Here is a 13,618-nt window from a genome sequence, read left to right as displayed (position 1 = left end):
TCTTATCCCACTGAACCGGTACACTTACTGAGGGCGCCCTCTGGTGGACATAGTGGTGGAAAGCACATACCCAGCTGAAGATGCTTTTGGACATCTCTGAGTGAGCTGCCCAGAAGCAGGCACTTGTAAAAGCATGCCCAGCAGCTTGGGAGAAACAGGGAAGGACAGCTAAGCTTGAGTGGGACTTAGGCCCTTATTCTCATTCCCTAAGAGGTGAACAACTGCCAAGCAGTGGTGGTGCTAGCCTTTAATCCCAGCCCTTGGGAGCAGGTGGATTTCTGTGAATTTGAGGCCAGCCTGGTCTACAGAACTAATGCCAGGACAGCCAGGGCAATACAGAAAAAAAAACATGCCTCAAAAAATAATGGGGAAAAAAGGTGAACCACCTGGGACAGGTAAGCCCACCTGAAGTGGCAGTACAGATACAGGAAAAAACTGGTACCATAGGGTAAAATTAAGTTGTTACCTATGACCACCTCAGAAACAGAGTTGTTTACTGACTGACACCATGTAATGGTTAATCTTGATTGTAAACTTTTTTTTTTTTTTTTGGTTTTTCGAGACAGGGTTTCTCTGTGGCTTTGGAGCCTGTCCTGGAACTAGCTCTTGTAGACCAGGCTGGTCTCGAACTCACAGAGATCCGCCTGCCTCTGCCTCCCAAGTGCTGGGATTAAAGGCATGCACCACCACAGCCCGGCTTGATTGTAAACTTGATAGGATTTAGATCACCATGGAAACAGACCTCTGGGAACCTCCCTAACTGCGGGCAGCAGCATTTCACTGCCTTGAGTTTGGTCTGGATATAATGGAGATGGTGAGTCCAGCACCAGCACTCATCTGCCTGTGGACATGATATGACCAGCCACGTCAAGCTTCTGCCACCAGGACAGACTGCACCCTGGGCAGATGGGCAGCATTAACTAGATACCGTAGGGGCCGGGCGGTGGTGGCGCACGCCTTTAATCCCAGCACTCGGGAGGCAGAGGCAGGCGGATCTCTGTGAGTTCGAGACCAGCCTGGTCTACAAGAGCTAGTTCCAGGACAGGCTCCAAAACCACAGAGAAACCCTGTCTCGAAAAACCAAAAAAAAAAAAAAAACTAGATACCGTAGGGCATTTAAAAATAAAAAAGGCGGGGGGGGGGGGGCGGCAAGGCAGGCGCATCTCTGTGAGGTTGAGACCAGCTTGGTCACTACAGTAAGTTCCAGGACACCCAGGGTTATACAGAAATAGCCTATCTCCAAAGAGAGGAGAGAGAGAAATGAAGTTGGGAGGGGGGCCTCTTGAAGGGTCCAGGTTGGGGGCTAGAAGGATATTATCAAAACACACTGCATACGGTTATGAAATGCCCAAAGAATTTGTGGTTGTTTTGGTTTTTTGAGATGGGGGTCTCAATATAGCCTTGGCTGTGTCGACTAGGCTGGCCTTGAACTCAAGAGATCAACCTGCTTCTGCTTCAAGAGTGCTAGGATGACAGATGTTCACCACCAAACCCAGCAGCCAAAGAAGCCATTGCTCAGAGCTGTCCTTGCCCAGTAGTACAGACTAGGCCCTAGGTTCCATCCCTAACTCTGGCAAAAATAAATGTTTTGGGCCAGTTTAATAGCTCAGAAAAAGGTGCCTGCTGCCAAAACCTGTTTGATCCCTGGAACCTACATGGTAGGAGAGAATTAACTCTTACAAGTGGTCCTGACTTCCACAAGTATGCATTCACACACACACACACATAAAAATAAGTTTATACACAAAAAATAAGTGTCGGGGGAATGTTAATTGAAAAAATGTAAATCGGGACCATTTTTGGTTTTGTGCAGTGAGATAGTCTCACTGTGTAGCCCAGGTTGGCCTCAACTCCTGCCTCTGCCTCCATATGGAATTGCAGGCCTGCCTGTAATAGCATGCTGGACCATGGTAACCATTTTTAAGCAAGTCATAAGATAAACAAAGCATAGGAACTGGAGCTGTATATTGAGAACTTATATCTTGTTTCTTTTAACTTCAAATTATTCCAAAGTTAATACATCACCACATCAATTACACAAGGAAATAATGGCTTGGCTTTTCACAACTCCATTTTTGTTAGAGCATAAAAAAACACTGTGGGCCCAGAACACTCATTCTCTCAGTTATTGGCAATGGCTCAGCTTCTTGCAAACCACCCTCAGGCAGGACAGGCACTACGGAGAAAACTGCCAATATCTCAGGGAATATCGCAGGCACTTTGAAAGGCCTCCAGGCCAGTTCCTGTTGGTGGACATGTTGAAGGAGCCGAGATGCTAGGAAAACAGGAACAGCTCACATACAAGGGGTAGGAAGCCCTGGTAGAAGATGCAGATCCCTTGAACCTGTCACCAGAGGATACAGTGGGAATCAGATTCCAACAAAGGCTGTGGGTTCATTTTGTTCTGACTGACTGCTGGTCTAACTCTACCTCCTCGTCTCCAACCACACTTGGGCATTAGAGGTGGAGTGGCTGTCACACAGACCACTCTCGCTGGCACTGCATGTCTTTCTCTTTCTCTTTGGTTTTCTTTTGTCTGGGGTAGGGTAGGGCTGGGACATGTTAGGAAAATGCTCCACCTGAGCTATCTCCCTAGCCCACCATGTTTTCATGGAGTGTGTGTGGTGTGACTGGAAGACATGGATTCTCCAATTTACTCCAAGATACATCATCAGGCAGAACACTTTGCTCTGAAAGGGACCCGAGCATCCAAAGTCACCATACACTTCCACCCTGGCTTTGTGTCAGAACAGGAGAGAAGAGGCCCGGCTCTGCTGCGCCACTGCAGGTGAGTAATGTCTTTGTCAGATCCTCCCTGGGCCACATGTGGGGCAAGAGCCATCACACAGCAGACTCTTCCCTTCCAGAGGCTGCGCCGAGAGGCGCACAGTCCCATCCTTCAGCACCTGTCCTTATCCCTCATGTTCCAAAAGCCTCTGGCGCGTCTCTAGCATGATCTCCTCCATTACTTCTGGCTTTAAGATATCTTTGATCTGGAAAAAAAAAAAAAAAAACAGAAAAAAGTATGTGTTCATTCAGAAATGACCATAAGCAGAACATCAAGTCAACTAAACGAGGTAAGGGAGCCTGGCTATCATACTGATGTAGCCTGCTCTCCAGCAGAGCTGAGCAAGCCAGCAAGGTGCCCTGTTCAGTCACTCATCAGAAGATGGCAGAAGGGTTGGAGAGTTACCTCAGTGGTTAAGAGCACTTGCTGTTCTTTCAGAAAATTCTGGGTCAACTCCCAGCACCCACATGGCAGTTGACAGTAACTTGAATTCCAGGGTGCTCTCTTCTGGCCTCTGCAGGCACTAGGCATGCATGTGGTGCAGACATACACACATGCAGGCAAAACACCCATACATGTAATTTTTTTTTATTTAAGTCAAGAAAAAAGTCTTTCTATTGACTTGAAAAAACATCAAGAATAGGAGCTGGAGAGATGGCTCAGAGGTTAAGAGCACTGGCTGCACTTCCAAAGGTCCTGAGTTCAATTCCCAGCACCCACATGGTGGCTCACAACCATCTGTAATGAAATATGCTGCCCTTTTCTGGCCTGCAGGGACATATGCAGGCAGACCACTGTATACTTAATAAATAAATCAAAAAAAAAAAAAACCATCAAGAGTATGGTTGACTTTTGGAACAGGCAAGATGAAGTACGGAAAGCTATTGTAAAAAAATCCTGCCTACAAACCCATCCTACACCAGATCCATAGCAATACTGGAAGTATCTCAGGGACAATGGCAGGAACTCATTGAGGTTGTACCTGGCTAGTTCCTGCCACAGGGTAAGGGAAGGAAAGTTGAATGCTGAAGAAACAGAGGAGCAGCTCACACACAGGAAGGGAGTCTGGCTGGAGTACCTGATGTGTAAGGGAGGCCTCGTAGCAGTACAGGATGCTGGTGTCATACAGTATCATTCTCTGAGTTACCAGCAAGACTACGCAGTTCCGAAGTCGGGAGATCACCTCTCGATCGCTAAGGGCTACCGGCTACACAGGGACACAAAGGGGAAGGGAAAAGAAATACAAATAGGATCCAAATAAGCAAATAGTCCCAGAAGCCAGAGAAGAGAGAAATCACATTTGTTTCCACCATGGAACTCCATGCCACCCTGTTGGGATAATATTTTTGTACACTGGCTGGCAGGCAGGCAAGCCCCAGGGATCTGCCTGCTTCTTAGCCCCACCCCACCCCACAGCACTGGGATTACATGTACACCAACACCTCTGACATTTTTACATTGCTTCTGGGGTTTGAACTCAGGTCCTCATGCTTACAAGGTAAGTACTTTACCACCTGAGACACACACACACACACACCCTCTGTTGCTTCTTCAGTGGCTCTCTGGTATTACCCTGCAACTTTGCCACCGTCACCACCAAAGTCATCCCTTCAGGGAAAAGAAGACAATCAGGTGCCCACAAATACTCTCTACATTAGACTCATTCGAAGCACAGAAATGTCTGCAGTCTAGATGACGAGTGAACCACAAGCAGCATTCAGGCATCAGCAGCTCCCACAGATACAGTGGCCTCCCCCACCACTTCAGTGCTGCAGCGTCTTTGGAGTATACTTGCAATGCTCTACAATGATAAAATCACCTAACACTGCAGTTCTCAGAATGCTGTGGAATAATCCTCTTGTACACTGTAAAGGTTTGTCACTCAGATTGGTTTACTAAAATGCTGATTGGCCAGTAGCCAGGCAGGAAGTATAGGTGGAGCAACCAAATTAAAGATGATGGAAAGGGAAGAGCAGAGTTAGGAGATGCCAGAAGATGCCGAGCGCAAGACGGGCATACTGTACTAAGAAAAGGTACCACCACACTGGGCGGTGGTGGCGCACGCCTTTAATCCCAGCACTCGGGAGGCAGAGGCAGGCGGATCTCTGTGAGTTCAAGGCCAGCCTGGGCTACAAGAGCTAGTTCCAGGACAGGCTCCAAAACTACAGAGAAACCCTGTCTTGGAATAAAAAAAAAGAATTAGAAAAGGTACTGCCACACGGCAAAGGATAAATAAGGAATATGGGTTTAATTTAAAATGTAAAGCTAGTTAATAATAAGCCTGAGCTACTGGTTGAGCATTTATAAGTAATTTAAGCCTCTGTGTGCTAATTTGGGAAGTGACGCTGGATATTTAAGACCTAGCGGCTCCAAAGCAGGAAACTTCCATCAACATCAGAACATCCTAGATGTTATGAGCACAAGACTATTGACACAAAGGCCCAGCAGGGCCCAGCAGACAGACCCCTTAAAATCCCATAAAAGCTGGACAGAGCACAAAAGTCTGTAACCCTAACACACCAATCAGAAAATCTTCAGAAGCTCATAGACCAGTTAGCAGAGACTGTCTCAAACAAGGAAGAGAAAGGCAAGGATCAACAGAAGCTTGCCCTCTGACCTCTACATGTGTCACAGCACATAATCTCTCCCCACCACACACCCGTCTGTCTGTCTCTCTCTCACACACACACACACTAGATTCTACCTGCCACAAATACTCTCAACCAACAGCTGCAATGATGTTCACTCACCTCCAGGTTTGCAATGAAGCCTCCAGCATCCTCATCTTTGTGCTCGGGTGTAGGGTAGATCCAGATGAAACCATTGTTACCCAGAATCACTGAAGCACCACACGGCAAGTCATGGAAATGAGTCTTCTGTCTTTTCACCAGGGAAGGAGAGACCTGGACTAAAACTCCCTGACCTAGCTAGAGAGACAGACCATAAGACAGACATGATAGCACACGTCTTTAATCCCAGCACTTGGGAGACAGAGGCAGGTGGATCTCTGTGAGTTTGAAGCCATCCTGGTCTACACAAGTTCCAGGACAACCAGGGCTACACAGAGAAACCCTGTCTTAGGGCAAAACAAACAAACAAACAAAACAACAACTGTAGCATCAAAAGGAAATGGATCTGAAGCCAGGTAGTGAAGCATAGCATCTGAGAAGCTGAGGTAAGGGGCTCACTAATGCCAGGCTACCTGAGCTTCCTAGTTAAGACTCCATTCCCCCACAAAAAAGAGCAGAAACAATCAGTGATATGAATGCAAAGTAGGTTAGAGAATACACATCCCAACACACCCCATCATTGTCCTTCCTGTCACCCAGTGCACATGGAGCATGCACTTTGCAGAACACATTTCTGGCCCCTGGCTATAAATTCCAGAGACGGTGGCAGTCAGGTTGGTGAGATGATGGTAAAGGCGCCTGCTGCCAAGCATGACAAGCTGAATTCAATCCCCAGAACCCACACAGTAGGAGATAACCAACAAGATGTCCTCTGACCTCCACACATATACCATGGCATGCACTTTTATTATTATTATTATTATTTTGTTGCTTTGGTTTTTTGAGACAAGAGTTTCTGTTGCTTTAGAGTTTGTCCTGGAACTCATAGAGGTCTGCCTGCCTCTGCTGGGATTAAAGGCGTGTGCCACCACCGCTTGGTGGCATGCACATTTTAATTAAAAGAAAGTGGCCATCAATACTGTGTCACTTCCCTTTGCCTTCTAACCCAGAGCAGGTGTGCAGAGCCAATGAGGAACCTCCTGCTGGCCACATAACAGGTCCATTCCATGACCCTAGTTCAGATCTTAACCTCAAATTCCCATGCCACCCATGACAGGTGGTTCACTGGGTTGGCAAACCCTAGCCTGGTTTTGACTGGTCAGCTCTAGGTCCACATACCACGAAGTGTTTACAGTAACAGGCTGTGGAGGTCAGCACACACAACACCTCCTCCTCCTTCAAGTACATGTTCAAGAACATGGTGACAGCTGCCATTTCATTAAAGGACACAGCTCTTTTGTTGCTCTCAGAAATAAAAAGCCAAGAAATAACTACACCCTAATGTGTCTAGGAAGCATGTTGTCTTTAAAATAAATGACCTCAATAATGGAACCTCACAGAAGCAGGCAAATTTCATTTAGAGGCTCAGATGAGAAATCCATCTTCGTCAACAGTAATACCCACCATGTGGACATAGTTCTGCAGACAAGCAGCAAGCCTTTCAATACCAGGCTGAGCATCTCCCAGAGGGAGCAGAGCCTCACAGCCCCAATCCGAGGGGGTGGGGGATCTACCAGAACAGGCTCGTCAGGAGGAAAAGGACTTAGGACATCAATCACCCTTTGCCCTGCCACAGGTAGCAGAAACTCCCTCTCCCACCAGGCTCTGTCAACACAGCCAGCAGCCATCAGTCCTAACCAACTGGGTTCTGTGTTGTTGCTTTTTGTTTTTTAAGATGGGGGTTGTACAGAGAGGTTATCTCACTATGGAGTCCAGTTTGTAATTCTACTTCAGCTTCCAGGGGGCTGGGATTACAGGCCCCCAACACCAGACCCAGCTAACCACCAGGTCTTTAGGTCAGTCATGCCAAGGAGCTATGGGGATCCAGACTTGAAAGCCTCCCAAGCCTGACTTACCTTTCCATATTTCAGGCTCCTTGTGTGCAGAGAAACAGCTCCATCCGAGAACACTGCCTGGACCTCCGCCTGCCCAGGTGATGAAGGAACAACAGTAGCCTTGGCGACAACCCACTCTTGTGTCACTGCCTGCAGCCAGCTTGCCCTTCCATCCCCAAGAGGCCACCCTGCTTATCTTACATGACCCCAGGGGACATCACTATGACCTCACCTCTCCCCTTGGTTGGGCAAGAATATCTTGATACAATCTTTTCTATTCTCTGGGCTAAATGTTCATATTGTTTAGAAAACTTGAGGGCTGGGGAGATGGCTTAGCAGGTAAAGATACTTGGCATCCAGCCTGACAATCTGAGTTCCACCCCAGACCCACATGGAAAAAAAAAGAGAATCAACTTCTGCAAGTTGTCCTCTGACCCCCACATACACAGAATAGCAGTGATTTGATTGCACACATAAATAAATAAATGTAATAAAATATTTTTTAAGATAAAAAAGGAAATTTGAAGCTAAGCCAGCAATGATGGCCTATGCCTAAAATCTCAATATTCAGGAAGCAGAGACAGCAATACCATGCTTGAGGCTAGCCTGGGATATCCAGTGAGTTCCAAGCCAGCTTGAACTATCCTTCTTAAAAACAAAGGAAAGACAATTATGTCTGTCTAGCTTACACCCAGGGTATTGTTCTGAGCTAAGGAGAAAGAGCAAAGCTGCCACGGGGCCCTGAACACCTGACCCAAAACTCAGACCTTTGGTCATGCTTGCAGTCCTATAGGGCAGGATACACTGATGAGGTCTCCTTCCTGTAAGAAGCCTCTCATGGCCAGCTCATCCTCCGCAGATCTTCTCCTCTGAAACACACAGGAAAACGAGCACATGACACAAGCCTCACTCTCAGGAAGCGCTCTTTCCACTGAGGCCTTTTGCTTGAGACCCGTGACGCCCACCACGGTGTCCTAACGTGAAGGACTGTGACAACACCTCTTGAGCCACCAAAGAACAAGGGAGATGATGCTAGCTCTCCCAGGAGAGACCCTCCTGAGCTAACACCCAGACTCTCTCCAGCTCACTGAGCCTGGTCCCCCGCTCACCCACCACACTTCCATGAGGCCATGTCTGCCCATGTATCCTCCCGTCACCTCAGCATCCCCAACCTCACAGGACCCTCCTGTGAACAACGACTCCCCATGTTTCTTCATTCTCCTGCCACCACATGGCTCAGTTATCTCCCACCCTCCACTCATCTAGAAGCTCTCCAAGGGACTCAGTTGTGCCTCCTTTATTCTGGACTCTACATAGGACCCAGTTCAGGAAGCCTCTCTGAAATGACAGAACTGAACATGATATGAACAAAAAGCTGTCACTGGGATAACCAAGTGTCATTCAAGTTATTGAAAACTAAGCACAAATGGGGCTTAGTGGCACACGCCTTTAATCTCAGCACTAGAAAGACAGAGGCAGGCGGATCTCTGTGAGTTCCAGGCCAGCCTGGGCTACATAGTGAGTTTCAAGACAGTCAGGACTACACAGAGAAACTCTGCCTCAACCCTAACCTTCTGTCCCTGCAAAAAAATAAAAGAAAGGAAGCTGAGGCGATTCCTTCATGAACATCTTCACTGTGCAATGCCAATGCACCAAGACAGGAAATCAGCACCAAGGTTCAGGACTGTCTCTCCCTAGCTCTGTCTAGGGAGGGCACTCCACACGTGTTTCTGGTTTTACCACACACTAGTTGCTACCTATGTTGCGAGGCCAGGAGAAAAGCCTATGTTCCCCTTCAGTAGCCGACTCTGTGACGAACAGCAACAGTGTGAGCAGGGCTCTGGTGGAGCAAGAGCCGACAGCTACCTGGACAGTGCCAGGCAGGCAAGCACTTACCAGCTCCCCTCCAGGCAGGTTCATGGACGAGAGGAGCAAGACGGAATCCAGCCTAGAATTTGTTTCCACCTTCCACCTCTTCTGTTGAACCTGTAAGGAAAACGTAGGGCAGCATCTCAGGGGCACTGTTTTCACTCAGCATTTCACAGAATGGCGGTCCCATCCCTGAGCCACCAGCCAGCTTCACTCTGTAAACAGCGACCTTACCTCTGTGATTCTCCCCACTACAATGTCTCCTACTTCTCCATTGTACCTGCAAGAGAAAGCAAAAGGTTACCCAGTAGCCAGCAGGCTGACCAGACCAAGCACTGTCTGAGACTGAGTCAACAGTCAGGGCTTCCTTAAGCATATCTGGCAAACAGGTATAACCAGTGTTTAGACCTGGGGCCTTCCAAATCGCTCTGTGTATGCTTCATTAGTTATCCTTAAAGAAACTGCTCAATGGGGCTCGAGAGATGGCTCAGAGGTTAAGAGCACTGTCTGTTCTTCCAGAGGACCTGAGTTCAATTCCCAGCAACCACATGGCGGCTCACAACCATCTGTAATGAGATCTGGCGCCCTCTTCTGGCCTGAAGGGATACACGCAGGAAGAATCCTGTATACATAATTAAAAAATAAGTCTTTAAAAAAAAAAGAAAGAAATTTCTCATTGCAAACCATTGCTTTAGATTGCAGTCCTAACTTTGATTATGTGACAAGTTAAAAACATGGAGTAGGGGGCTGGAGAGATGGCTCAGTGGTTAAGAACGTTGCCTGCTCTTCCAAAGGTCCTGAGTTCAATTCCCAGCAACCACATGGTGGCTCACAACCATCTGAAATGAGGTCTGGTGCCCTCTTCTGGCCTTCAGGCATACACGCAGAAAGAATATTGTATACATAATAAATAAATAAATAAATAAAAAACATGGAGTACTTGCCTGTGAATAGGGCATTGGAGAAGAAAGGAGACTGAAACAGGTCACCATCCATGGGGGCTCGAACTGCCATCTCCCCACTGCCTGCTTGGAGCCGGCAATTTGCTAGTCCCTCACCCTGATCCCAAGGGGCAAGTGTTCTTTGCGAAAGCCCAGGCATTAGACTGTCTGTCCACTCACAGCTCCCTCACTGACAGTGAGCTCACTGAGTGTTAATGGTGAAAGGCTGGGACACATCCACACTCCCAGCTCCTAGGGGGTGAGGTCACGGAGCTATCCAATATCAATAGCTGCACAACTGGCTCATAAGCACTTCTTCTGGTTTTTTTGTTTGTTTTGTTTTCCAAGACAGGCTTTATCTATGTAGCACTGGAGCCTGTCCTGGAACTCACGCTGTAGACCAGGCTGGCCTCAAACTCAGAGATCTGCTCGCTTCTGCCTCCTTGAGTGCTGGGATTAAAAGCATCACGGACACTTCTAAAAGCAACAAATCCAAAGTGAAGACTGCCTGCAGCTGCTTCCCCTTTTCCAGAGGGAACTGTTCTCTCCATTCACCCCCAGGTCAGTGTGCTTGCCACCCGCCTCCCCTCTGTTAACTATCCTTAACACATCAGTTACTACAAGTGAGCAACATTCCTACAGAGAGAAAACCCCAAAGTCCAACACCCTTTCACGTAAAGACACCCAGTACACAAAAACAAAGTACATAGAGGACCTAGCTGCTCGCTGCTCCCCAGTGCTGTGCTGCTATCCTTGTGTGAGCTGCCGTAACTTCGTTATTTTGTTAGGTAAGTACAGTTCCCTAGTCTAGCTCCCTGTCTCCTTCAATGTCCCCACAGCAGCTACAGCAAGCTGATTAAGACGGAGGCCAGATCACAGCTTTCTTCTGTCCAGTTCCTTCCGAGGGCTTCCCAGGTCACACAACATGAAGCCCAAACACTCACCATCACTGCCGGGCAGGGTGACCACCTGCCCAGCTCAGCCCCTGGTCTCTTCTTTGACCACTCGGTTCCAGACATACTGGCTTCCCTTCTGGACTTTTATGGGCTGCTCTTAGGTACTTGGCCCTGTGTTAAGTACTCTACATGCAGCATGTCACTGAGTTCTAATGAAAATCGGCTATTTTCTCCACTCTGCAGAGGGGTCGAGTGACATGAGGGAACCTCCGAAGCTCTCGCTACCTTTCATGGTGTGCTAGTTTGCTCCCTGTTGCTGTGATCAACACTACAACCAAAAGCAATCCGGGAAGGAGAGGGTTTACCTGGCTTATAGGTAACACTCCATCATCAGGGAATGCCAAAGCCGGAACCTGGAGGGCAGAATGGATGCAGAGCCCATAGAGGAACACTGCTCGCTGGCTTGCTTCCCAGGCTCAGGCTCAAGCTCAGCCAGTATGTCCATATCCTTGCTCCCACTCCCATCTCTTAGACAGGGTCTCTCAGAATGGCCCTAGCTGTCCTGGAACTCACAGAGTTGCCTGCCTCTGCCTCCCCAAGTGCTGGGATTGCAAACGCCGTGCAGTGATACCCAGCCCTCAACCAGCATTCTTACACACCCCAGGCCCACCTGCCCAGGGACAGACTGGACTCTCCCATAAGACATGCCCACAGGCTAATCTGATAGTGTCAATTCTTCCGTTTAGGTTCCTGCTTACCAGGTAACTCTAGATTTGTGTCAAGTGGCAGCTGAAGCTAGCTATGAAAAACAGCTGAATTCAACATAGCAGGCCTTTAACAGGACAGACTGTGGATTGAGGGGAGATGAAGAGACCTGCGTACAGCCCAGATGCTCCAAGAAAGAGATCCACACCTCTGTCCTCACCTGGTTTTCAAGGCTTTCACACAGATCAGCTTGTTCACCCTCTCCACCGAGCCGGCCACAGACGCAATGAGCTTCTCTTCCCCCATGTATGTCCCATGGCCCCTGTTGAAGGACGAGACCACAAAGAAAGGAAGCCACGTTACACTGGAGGTGACCTCTTCCATCTGGAAGAACATAATAGGCTCCTCCTACCCTGAGCCCGATGCACGCTCCTCAGAGAGCCACATGGACCATCTCTTTCATCCTAAAGAGGTCAGCTCAGATGCCACTTTCCAACAACCTACCTCCAGTATCCCAGACAACACAGGAGCCCTCCCCACTGCTGCCTCAGCTACTCCTCCAACCCTGCTGGCCCACAGCCACTGCAGTTATAGTTTTCTGATGGCCGTGCCTGCTTAAGTCTCCTTGCTAGAGTGTAAACTCTACCAGGGCACAGGTTTGCACTCATGTACCCCGACCACAAAGGCTATGTTGAAAGTACGAAGAAATGAATCCTAAGGGTTCTATCATCCCATAACCTTAAGCTTGGAGGCAATGCTATAAACGCTTTAACCTCATTCATACCAAAAAATGAAAGAACCTGGTGTGGTAACCACATCTTTGAGCCCAGAACTTGGGAGCCAGAAGCAGGGGGATCTGAGCTTCAGGCCAGAGTGGTCTACAGAGTGGTCCAGAACAGCCAGTGTTATTATAGTGAGACCCTGTCTCAGAGAGACAGAGACACAGAGACAGAGCAACGCAAGAGGGAGAGCCTGGCTATGGAACACAGAATCGCCTTTGGTGGTAACACGATGGTGGACTTTGCTTTTCTGTTCTACTCTTCAGTTCACATAACCCTCACTACCTTACCGATTACTGTTGCCACCGCTGTCTTTAGGATGAGTATTCTGACCTTAGCAATAACGTTAACAATAACGACGGCAGCTGTCCTGCTCCACAGCCTGCCCAAACTGCCATAAGATGCCTGCCTTTACAAGTTAAGTTTGCACACTTGGGTGCATACTAGCACGGTATGTTGGCTTAAACCCACCCCCACCCCAAATCACTGCTTCAAAACAGGGCTTCTCGCTGAGGAGACACTGAGGGAGGTGACCAAGCCAGCAATGCCCACTGTCCCTTCAGAGTGCTGTAAGGAAGGTCCTGCTTCCAGCCCTCCCCAGTTCTCCCTCCCAACGAAGTCTCCAAAACTTGTTTCTGGGTGAGGACTCAAAAGTTTCAGGTACCATAGGTCAAAGAAGGGACTCGGGCTGAGACAGGGTCACCCAAGATAAGGGAGTCAGAAGCACAAGGCTCGGAAAGGAGGAGGCTAATGTGGATGCTAGGATGTGCCCCAGATACTTCGGTAACTTAGATACAAGAGGACAGGAGGCCTGGGTTCCGGGGCAATAGGCCACGTGCAGAGAGCTATGCAGCCGCCTCCTGAGGTCTTGGGCCCCCCCAAATCCTCACGTACCGCATGAATCCTGTGTCCGTGGTGATCGTATCCCCCGGTACCACCAAATGTTTCTTAGAGTCGCGGCCCAGGCTCTCACTGAGAGGTTTGCGAGCCTTTGGGAGCCTCATTTCCATCGCCAT

The 13,618-nt window shown here is 48.5% G+C and overlaps 1 protein-coding gene across 1 annotated transcript; it reads right to left on the bottom strand.

Annotated features, from left to right (window-relative positions):
- Positions 1-1,766: 1,766 nt before the first annotated feature.
- Exosc2 (exosome component 2) lies at positions 1,767-13,618 on the bottom strand. Its single transcript, XM_041674733.1, has 9 exons — positions 13,497-13,618; positions 12,044-12,145; positions 9,516-9,561; positions 9,309-9,398; positions 8,216-8,281; positions 7,434-7,502; positions 5,539-5,715; positions 3,867-3,995; positions 1,767-2,993 (listed from the first exon to the last, which is right to left on the bottom strand). Exons 1-9 carry the CDS (start codon positions 13,616-13,618, stop codon positions 2,913-2,915), a joined length of 882 nt encoding a protein of 293 aa, XP_041530667.1. The 3' UTR covers positions 1,767-2,912.

This window comes from Microtus oregoni, unplaced genomic scaffold (genome assembly GCF_018167655.1).
Source record: "Microtus oregoni isolate MIOR12 unplaced genomic scaffold, Mior012 000025F_ref0000491, whole genome shotgun sequence".
Classification (NCBI taxonomy): domain Eukaryota; kingdom Metazoa; phylum Chordata; class Mammalia; order Rodentia; family Cricetidae; genus Microtus; species Microtus oregoni.
Note: the sequence above shows the minus strand (reverse complement) of the source record. Positions and strands in the feature narration are given on the sequence as shown.

What these genes read in the sequence shown, in the direction of transcription:
- Exosc2 (XM_041674733.1), bottom strand. Translation starts at nt 13,618, where the DNA reads ATGGCGATGGAAATGAGGCTCCCAAAGGCTCGCAAACCTCTCAGTGAG. An exon ending in ACGGACACAGGATTCATGCG is followed by an intron (nt 12,146 to 13,496) that starts GTACGTGAGGAT and finishes GTCCTTCAACAG; the next exon opens with GGGCCATGGGACATACATGG. An exon ending in GCTTCATTGCAAACCTGGAG is followed by an intron (nt 3,996 to 5,538) that starts GTGAGTGAACAT and finishes GTCCCTGTGTAG; the next exon opens with CCGGTAGCCCTTAGCGATCG.